The sequence below is a fragment of the Nycticebus coucang genome, chromosome 10 (assembly GCF_027406575.1).
Source record: "Nycticebus coucang isolate mNycCou1 chromosome 10, mNycCou1.pri, whole genome shotgun sequence".
Taxonomy (NCBI): domain Eukaryota; kingdom Metazoa; phylum Chordata; class Mammalia; order Primates; family Lorisidae; genus Nycticebus; species Nycticebus coucang.
In genome coordinates, this window is record NC_069789.1 from 89142682 (window position 1) to 89152335 (window position 9654).

General features: G+C 43.5%; 1 protein-coding gene across 1 annotated transcript; it reads right to left on the reverse strand.

Moving 5' to 3' along the window:
• Nucleotides 1-240: 240 nt before the first annotated feature.
• FASLG (Fas ligand) lies at nt 241-7860 on the reverse strand. The gene is made up of 4 exons (XM_053606736.1): nt 7473-7860; nt 6849-6894; nt 2696-2752; nt 241-1426 (listed from the first exon to the last, which is right to left on the reverse strand). The coding sequence occupies exons 1-4, from the start codon at nt 7797-7799 to the stop codon at nt 1032-1034; spliced, it is 825 nt and encodes a 274-aa protein (XP_053462711.1). The 5' UTR covers nt 7800-7860; the 3' UTR covers nt 241-1031.
• Between the last annotated feature and the right edge of the window lie 1794 nt (nt 7861-9654).

Sequence of the window (9654 nt, forward strand, 5' to 3'; positions counted from 1 at the left end):
GAAAAAAAGGAAGGTCTGGCAAAGATGGAAAGATTTGCTTCATAGTTCTTCTTACCCCAGTAAATACTTCTTAAAGTGAGCTGAACTCAGAATGCATGAAGAAACCAGGGAAGAAAGCAGTGAAATTCAAATGTGAGTGAATGCTAAAAATGACATTCATTATATTTATCTATATCTGAAAAGATGGTTTTTATTAGTTTTTCCTTAAAAATGCACAGAATATATATAAATATTGGCTATATTATATGAAAACAGCATCAGTAGCTGACAAAGATGTTTGAAGACTATTAGAGTTGGTTGCCAAGAAGCATTCAATATCTACCCCCAAATGCAATCCATACTTTCCAAACATGAACTTCACAATACCCACATTCTCTCTACTTATGTGATTCTTTAGTCACGTGCACACGCACACACACACACACACACACACTCTCTCTCTCCTACAATGGCACTGGAAATACATGTGCTGTGTAGGAAATGGACTGAGTCCCCGAAAGATCCCTTTTCTTCTCTGCTAGCATCTCGTGATGGCTCAGGTTACATATCTATTTGGAAGTGAAGACAGTGCCCGTGAGGCGCTGGCCTCCTTCAGTCTCATTAGCTTATTGTGCGAGCCTCTACCTCCTTTCCATCCCTTATACACTCATGTCACAGTGGTGGATCCAAAAGACAGCCTCCCCTGAGGTAGCAGGTAGACCCACCTGAGAGGTGAGTTAAAACGTGTTCTTTATGATGTGCCAAAATGCTCTTGGCCACTTGAGTGTGGACACCTGGTGGCTGCTTTTCCACGCCTCTGCATCTTGTCATAGCAGCCCAGAGTTTTCTGTTCATCAGTCATCTTGCTCCTCCTGCCTGGCTCATGGCCCTTAGCTTACATGAGGGGCTGCAGACCTGCTGAACCCTGTGGTCCCGAGGCATATCTTCTTACTTGATCTCAAGAGGGCTTAAAAAGACCCTTATTCAAGACAACATTCTCAGCACCTGTAGTAAGGAATCATAATAGGAAAAAAAATCCCTAAATGCTCTTCTTAGAGTTTATATAGGCCAAAAAATGTCCTAGATTCCTCAAAATTGACCAGGGAGATCTCAGACACATTGACATACACATGATCGGCACTGGTGAGATTGAACACAGCCCCCAGGTAGCTGCTGCGGGCCCACATCTGCCCTGCAGTACAGTAGTCCATGACCTTCCCATCCATTATCACCAGGTCCTGGGGATACTTAGTGTTCCTCACGTAGACTTTGTGGCTCAGGGGCTGGTTGTTGCAAGATGGACCCCGGAAGTACACTTTGGAGTATACAAAGTACAGCCCGGTGTCATTGATCACAAGGGCACCCTTTTTATACTTCACTCCAGAGATCAGGGCAATTCCATAGGTGTCTTCCCATTCCAGAGGCAGGGACTTTGAGTTCGGCTTGCCTGAAATAAATGAGAGGCGCTTTCACCCAGGAATGCTCATGCATTATATTCGATAACAGTGCATTCTAAGGCAAAACCATGGATTCTTCCTTGAGCAAATGTTTTCCCCAGAATAATGCACTGCATATAGAATTGGCTGAGGACTTAAAACTTGATCCATCACTGAATTCCTTCAATACCTCTGTCAAAATGCACGCCTCTATTTTATCACCCACATGACTAGAACAATAATATATACCCCTAATCAATTATAATGAGGAATTATTAAAATTATTTTAGCTCTCTGGGACAAAGATTTTATAGTCTTCAGAAATAGCTCCCAAAATGGCTAGGCTTTGAGGTCCTTCCATGAAAAGAAAACCCAGATTCAAGGAACTCTAAAGTTCTCAAGTTGAGAGAAATCTTTAAGATTGTCCGGTCCATTTTCTTACCTACAATAAGGATTCTTCAGCCCCTGAATTTGGGCTGAACTCCTTTCCTTGTATCCTCACAGCGTGATCTGCATGCCTTACTCAGAGATCTCTACAGTACTGAAATCCCCACCATGGGCCTATCTTTCCCTATTCAACTTCAAGCTCTTTGGAGGCAGGAACCACGTAGTATTCGTTTCCGTAACTCCAAATCTTGGTACACAGCAGGTTGCTCAATAAGAGTCTAATGATCTGACTGTATCATTCTAGAGTTTTTGCCTAAATAATTTCAGGGACAGTAAACATCACTTTCTACAGTATTTATTCACTTCTGAATTATTTATGAAGTTCGTAGTTGGAGTGCCCACACCATATTGCTAGCAAACCATTTCACCCCACTTTACACTCACATCCTCAAAGTCCCCAAGTGCCAGGATGGAGTGTCCCCTCACACTCCTTTTGCTACTCTTAGACAAAGCAGAAGGAAGCTCTTCCAAGAAACCAAAATAGCACTGACTAAAATAGTTCCTCATTCTCCACTCTCTCAGCTCTAACCTCTTAGAGCTGTGCCCCAAATCCTTTGGAATTATTTTTTAAGAAAAGAACTTCTTAGGGGCAGGGATCGTTCATGATTATCTCCAGATCTCCAGTTTAGAAAAGGGCCTTGCCCAGCATAGGGACTCAAAGTATGTTTATCAGATTGGCCTGACTATAAAGATGTGAGTATTCTTAGGTTCCAAATACTGTCATTGGAAAGCAGCAACTCCCTCAGAGCCTGATAATGGAAACTAACCATCCAGCCATTATGCCTTTAGCCAAAAGCTTTCCCAGACCCCACCTGTATTATCCAGATACAGACCTGTTAAATGGGCCACTTTCTTCAGCTCCTTTTTATCAGAAGGTGGACTGGGGTTGCCTGTAACATGGAAAGATGAAAGCTACATGTAAAAATGAGATATCACCTATGCTTTTGATGGGACTGAATCCCACCATTAAAAAATACATGTTTTAAAACCATAAATGGCAATACCTTAACACACTAACCATGCAAGTTCAAACAGTAACATTCACAGCAGTCTGCACTACGTATTTCAGATATAGAGAAGTTAAAAAAATAAACTGTGTTAACATAGCCACATGCTTAACTAATAAAGTTACAGTAAAACATAATTAACATAAAGATTGATTCCTAAAGAGCTGTCTGTCATATTAGTTACTGCATTTAGAACTCGCCACAACCCTTTGAGATAGAGACGATGTCCTACGTTACAGATCACAAGAGGAACCAAGAAGGTGGATGACTAGTCCAAGAAAATGCAAATACTCAGTGTCAGAAGGGAAACCAGCACTCTGGTCTCCTGCCTCCAAATCTGGGGCTCTACCCACTCTGACTCTGCTGTTCCTCTGACTTTACAGGGCAGAGGCTGCCATCTACCCCAAATTCCTTATCTGAAGGCCTCAACAATCACCTTCTAACACTGACACCTCAAACTCATTTAATGGACCCTCATTGAACAAGCAGTTGTGTCCAAGTTACCCCCATCACACAACCCTAGCCTGTCTGTCCAGCCCTCACACTGGACTCTGCCACACAATAGGAGCTCTGGACTCTGCCACACAATAGGAGCTCTGTGGCCTGAACATGTGCCCGCTTGCCTATCTCTGTGCCTTCTGCTCAGAATGTTCTCCCAATCAGAACTCAAATGTCAAAGCCTAACAATACCGTGAGGGCCAGCTAAAGCACCTCTTTTTTGGAGGTGGGGGTGGGGGTGAGAACATCCTCCCCAAGATTTTTAAATTAAATATGCTCTTTCCCTCCTTTGAAACCAGGGTTACTCCATCTTTCCCTCTTTTGTTAGTTGAGTCTCCCCTTCTCTGTGGTAACTGTATAATTTACTCTTTGTAAATAATGGCAAGTTCCTTACTATACTATATTGAATTCAGCAGAGTTTTCAGCCTAGTTGTGAATAAAGGGCATGTTACTAGTAAATGCTTGCCAAATTAAATGGAGGAAATTAGAACAAACAGTAGTTCTCAAAATAGACACTATTTCTCTGGCTTCGAATATTTCAAGCAAGGTAGAAAGGCTATCACTTTGCTAGTGAAATCAGAAACTAAAACATTCAGGAAAGATTCATACTCTCTTCTTCCTTTTATGGTGGAAAAAAAAAGAATTAAATAAATAAAAAAGAAAGATTCATAGAAAGGTGCTTGTCTATACCAGGCTTGCAATTACCCTGTGAAACTCACATATAGCGTGAGGATGGCCTGATGCACTTGAACATTACCTGAGCAATCGTGACCTCTCTAGCCACCCACAACAACCTACCATGAATGAGGTGTTAGTGAACAGGAAAGGCAAAACTGAGTCCCTGCTACATTCCTATACCACAAACCATCTAGCAGCTGATCTGGCATTTGGCCGTGTACTGACAGGAAGTGGAGCACAGAGCCACACAATGCATAGCCTGACGCCCCTCACAGCACCTAGTACCATGTTACTATTACAGGAGGTACTCACTGAAAGTACTGCTGTGCAAATGCTGAAATAAATGGACTGGAAATAGATCCTAGACACTGGTGATGGCTGTTTCCTGCCCCAGGGTCTTTGCACAAACCATTCTCAGCACAGGAATGCTTTCCTCATCCCTTCACCCCACTTCTACCCTCCAGCATCTGCTAAAGCAGGATTCTCCAGACCACTCCATCTTGCCTTGCAGTTAGTACAACTGAAATTATGTATTTGTTTGTTTGATTTTATCTCTTCTATGTTAAAAGCTCCATGGGGACAGGCCCCCTTGGCTCTCTGTCTCTCTCTCAATCAGCACCCAACACCCATATACCTAACCCTGCACATCAGAAGTCTCTGAGAATTCTTGCAAATGAATAAAAGATTTCAATTAGTGAATTTCCACTGCATGAAAAAAAATGGGAAATGTAAAAAGAAGTAAGAAAATATAAATAATCCATAATAGTACCTCCCAGAGAAAAATCACTGTTAGTACTGTTGTAGTTCCTTCCTAGGAATATAAAAATATGCACATATGCTTACCTAGCCAGTATGAAACTAAACACACCTTTAGCAACTTGTCTTTTTATTTAGCCATACAGACTGCACAATCCCTGTAGCATTAAATGTCCTGATATATGTTTTCTAGTTGCTGAATGTTTTGATTTCATCTGAATACACCAATACATAGTTAACTAATCTCCTATCATGAGGCCTTTAAGTTTCTTCTGAATTGTTCATTACAAATAGCCTCACAAGGAAGTGATGAGCAACCTTATATGTAAATCTACAGGCACTTCTCTGATTAAGATAAATTCTTAGTGATAGAATTACAGAGTAAGCTAATAGCTTCAAGATGTTAATGTATACAAGTTATAGCGATTTAGATATACACTGGCTAAAACTAATGTTTAAGTAGGCCCTTTTCTCTCACATCTTTGCCAGGCTAGGTTTGTATTTTTCCTCTTTACTAATTTTATGTATAAAAGTAGGTATCTCTATGTTTTAACTTTTATCTCTTTATCTTTTTAATAAAGTAACTAATTTGATTTCCATGTGATAATTCACCAATTTCTGGTCTGTCTGGGTTGAACTAGGAAAGATAATTATTTACTAGGGTAGGTTGAACTGACTCATCTATTCATTTGACTTTTAATCACTGAAATCATTCCACAGAGTGGGTGAAAGATGAGTAATTAGGTACCTGTCTGACCAGCCACATTCCACTGATTTTCACAGTGATTTTATTTTAGAAGTTTTCCAGGGGCTTCTTTTATCTAACAAATATTTCCACTTTACTTGTGTTCATATGGACGTTCTAACACCTAGACACAGAACTCAAGACCAGATTGTCCCAACAATGGTTCCTACGTATGCTAGGACAGTAGACAAATGTGGACTTTATGGTAGGCCAGTCCTGAGATGGCCAGTGTTGCCATGTGTTTTCCTCTGAGTGTCTAAAGATGAAAATTACCTATTGTGTCTGCAGAGGTATCCTGCTGTTCACTTATTTCTCATTCCATGGCCACTCTACACAGGAGTTGCTTTATTTAATAAGCACCAGTCCATGTGCTGGGGACCCCTGCAGGGTCACATTGCCTCTAGCTCCAGTTCCATACTAGTGATCTCAGACTTGTATCATCTGTCTGGGGTTTTATTCTCTTCTGAAAAAATGAAGTGGCTGGATCAGATATACTCTAAGCTCCCTTCCAACTCTAAAAATTGAATGACTCTTAGTTTAAGGCAAGCGAGGCACATCCTAAAATCTCTGTCCACAGTTTCCAAAATTATGCCCTGAAATTTCATGAGGTCAGTGTTCAATATTTCATCTTCTTCCTGTGCTGGCTCTCACACACAGGATTTTAGTTTTTTATAAAAGGCAGCTCCTGACCATGACTGAAGCAGAACAGTCCTTTGAATGATGGCTCAAGTCTTCCCCTAAGCTTCACAGTGACTTCAAAAGAATCATCCTAATGTGGGTGAAGGTCCACTTCTTAAAAGCTCAGTCATAGCCTATAAAATATTTTTAAAATAAAGTTTGACTCTTGAGTAATCTCTTTTAGAGAAATTAAAAGATGAGAGGACATTTCCCAGAAACAGCCCTCTCTGCCCTCACTTTCCCTCCTGCTCCCCTTCTCGTCCTGGGAGTAGTAGCCTCTGGCAGGTGGGCCAGGCCCAGGAAGCCTGTGGAAGTGGAGGGGCCTCCAGCCAGCTGCCCAGCGGGCAAAGGTCCACAGTTGTATATGTGTGTCTCTTCCCAAAGCCAAGTGGAAATGATTTTGAGTTGTGTGCAGTGCTCGGCAACACTGATTTTGAGCAATTAGATTCATTTCAGATTTTAAAACAGTTCAAGGAACCATGTCGAGCAGAGATTCAAAATTAGCCAGAATTCTTCTCACAGTATAAGCCCACAAATGGGACAAAATAGAAGGCATTCCACCAAGGTGGGTCAGTGTCGAGGATTATCTTTGGGAACTCAAAGTACATGCATAGAAGGACTCACCTATTTGCTTCTCCAGAGATGATGCTGTATGACTTTGTCCAGTGGACTAGCAAAAAAAGAGAGAGAGAGAGAAAAGATATATAATACACAAGAAGTTCTTTAAGCAGAAGAGGCCTTGAAAAAGAATCCAAATACCTCCAGACTCATTCTAACTCCAGATATGGCCAAGCAATTGTGCCTCGCTGTCCTTTAGTTTTGTGATTTGAAATAGTATCAGTATATTTAAGTATTTTCAAGCTTCAGTTCAGTCACTTAAACAAACTTACTTCCAGGCAAGACTCAAAGTGCTTTTAATCCCTTGAATCACTAGCTAGGAAGGCAGTAAGTGGCTCAAAGACTGCATGGACAATCAAGAAAGGAAGAAACGGGTGCTCTGATGCATTACAAGATAGAAAATATTTCTATTTTTTAGGATGTCTATTTCTATTTTACATTTACAAGCTAGAGAACAATCCTCTATTTCTCTGCCTATAGAATAGAATGACTAGAATAATCCATTAGGAAGACAGAAAAGAAGAATTGAAACACAGCTTGCAAGGCGGCCTGGGGTCCATGTGGGTAGCAGCCTTCCCCCACCCACCCCCACTGCAGACCCCAGGGCACAGCAGCCCCCAGCCGGCTTACCTCTCGGAGTTGGGCCAGCTCCTTCTGCAGGTGGTAGAGCTGAAACATCCCCATCCCCAATCCAACCAGGGCCACCAGAACCATGAAAAACACCACGAGGAGACACCGGCCTGTGCTCTGGTCCCTCCTCTTCTTCCGGGGTGGCAGGGGCAGTGGGGGCAGCGGTGGTGGCAGCGGTGGAGGCGGTGGCGGTGGTCTCCTTTGACCAGGCCTTGCGGGCACAGAGGTCGGACAGGGGAGGGCTGAGCCTGGAGGGTCCCAGGGAGAACTGGCACTGCTGTCCACCCAGTAGATCTGGGGATACGGGTAATTGAAAGGCTGCTGCATGGCCGTGACCCGGGCGGCCCCAGCAGGTGGTTTTACTTCTCGGTGCTGTGGAGGCCCAAGTGCCAAGGACAGGCCTCCTGTCGCTGACGGCTCGAGAGAAGGGGAGCTGCTCTTTATAGTTTCCATCCGGAGGGAAACACCTCTCGCGCGTGCTCTCTCTCTCTCTTTGGTTCTCTGTCTGTGTTTCGGCTTCTCAGAGAGACACCCACTCACTTTGAAGCTGAGAAGCCTCAAGAAGCTCAGAGCAAACCCCTGGAAGTTTCCGCCCACAATGTTCTGATGAAAGCCTTCGAAGCCCCAGTCGCTGTCGCCGAGCTACCTGGAAGGCTGGTAGGCTATGTTGGCCTGTCTGTGTCCGCAGGGCAAATCAGCTGGGTGCAGCCCTGGGGTGTGACCTCAGGCCCTGAGGGGCGAGACCGAGGCGTCACTGCCAGAGATGTCACTCCCACTTCCCTCACCTTTTGCGAGAGGAAACCATCCCCTGCCGCTATCCCTTTCCCACACCCAGGTGCTTTTCACCCTGACCTCAGATCACGAGTCAAAAGCCTGCCCCACCCACTCTAGAGTTAGCTCAGAGCTAGCAAACCAGTGGCTCTTGTGCCTTGTGTAAACCCTAGACATGCCTTTTTTGTACTTGACAATGTTTTACTTTGCATCAGTTGCCCACTTTTAAAATCAAGAATAGTCCACATTAAATATATATATGTTTCTATTGTTTTGAAACATTAGAAACTAAATACCCTGGAGGCCATCTCTGCAAACCCAACCAGCCACAGCTGGATAGCTGCTGCCCTCTAGGACAAGACACAGGTGCTCCAGGCCATCCCACCGGCCCCCCACGGGCCCTCCACAGAGCCTCCCCAACCTCCACACCAGGAGAAATACCCACCTAGTCCCTGCCCTGGCCCAGCAGGCCTTCCTGTTTGCAGCCCCTGTTACGGCGGTAACCAGATGAAATACATAGTGCCCAGATAAATTTGAATTTCAAATAAACAATAAATAATTTTTAGGACAGATGTTTCCTAAACATTTCATGGAATACACTAAAAAAATATTCATTTTTTTCTGAAATTTAAATTTAATGATGTGTCCTATTGCATTGTCTGATTTCCTTTACTAAGGCTGGAAGCTCTACCTGAGCTAACTCCACCTTTTCCCCTGGCCTCACTTATATACCGGTAGTTTCCAAGTCCTCAGAGTCAGTCCCAGTCATTCTCCCGATAAACCATTTACACCACCCATCAATCCCTATTTTCCACTTTATTGAAGAACTCTACGTTTCAGTCTCATGCTCTGGGATTTCTGTGACTATCATTCTAGCTCTCTCGACTCTACCAAATCAACGCAAAATACATTAGTTCCCTGTTCTGTGTTCTTCCCACCCCTCCCACCTCCACGTTTCCTGCAACCTGTTTCTCCTGAGGTCACTCTGGTGACAACTTCAACTCCTCTCTTTTCCACTCCCCCAACATTTAACTGGCCACTCAGGACCTTGCTTTTACCTGAGGGCTGTTTATTTCCCTCCCTGCAGCACGCCCTCCCCACTCCCATTTTTCCTACTGTTACAGCCTGGGATCACTATTACCTGAAACACTGCCATGGCGCCCTAATAGCTCTCTCTGCCACCAGCATTTCCCAAGCCTAAGTCACCCTATAAAAGGCAGCAAGAATGACATTTTTAAAAACAAACCTGATGATCTTATTTCTCTCACTAAAACCTTCTGATGGAAGGTTGGATTCCAGGAATAGTACAGACTTTTCAGTGTGACCCAAGGCTTTTTATGTCAGACAACTAACAGCTCCCACGACCTCATCGTGTCCCACACTGCACTCACAAAAAGTGTAAGGGATGAGA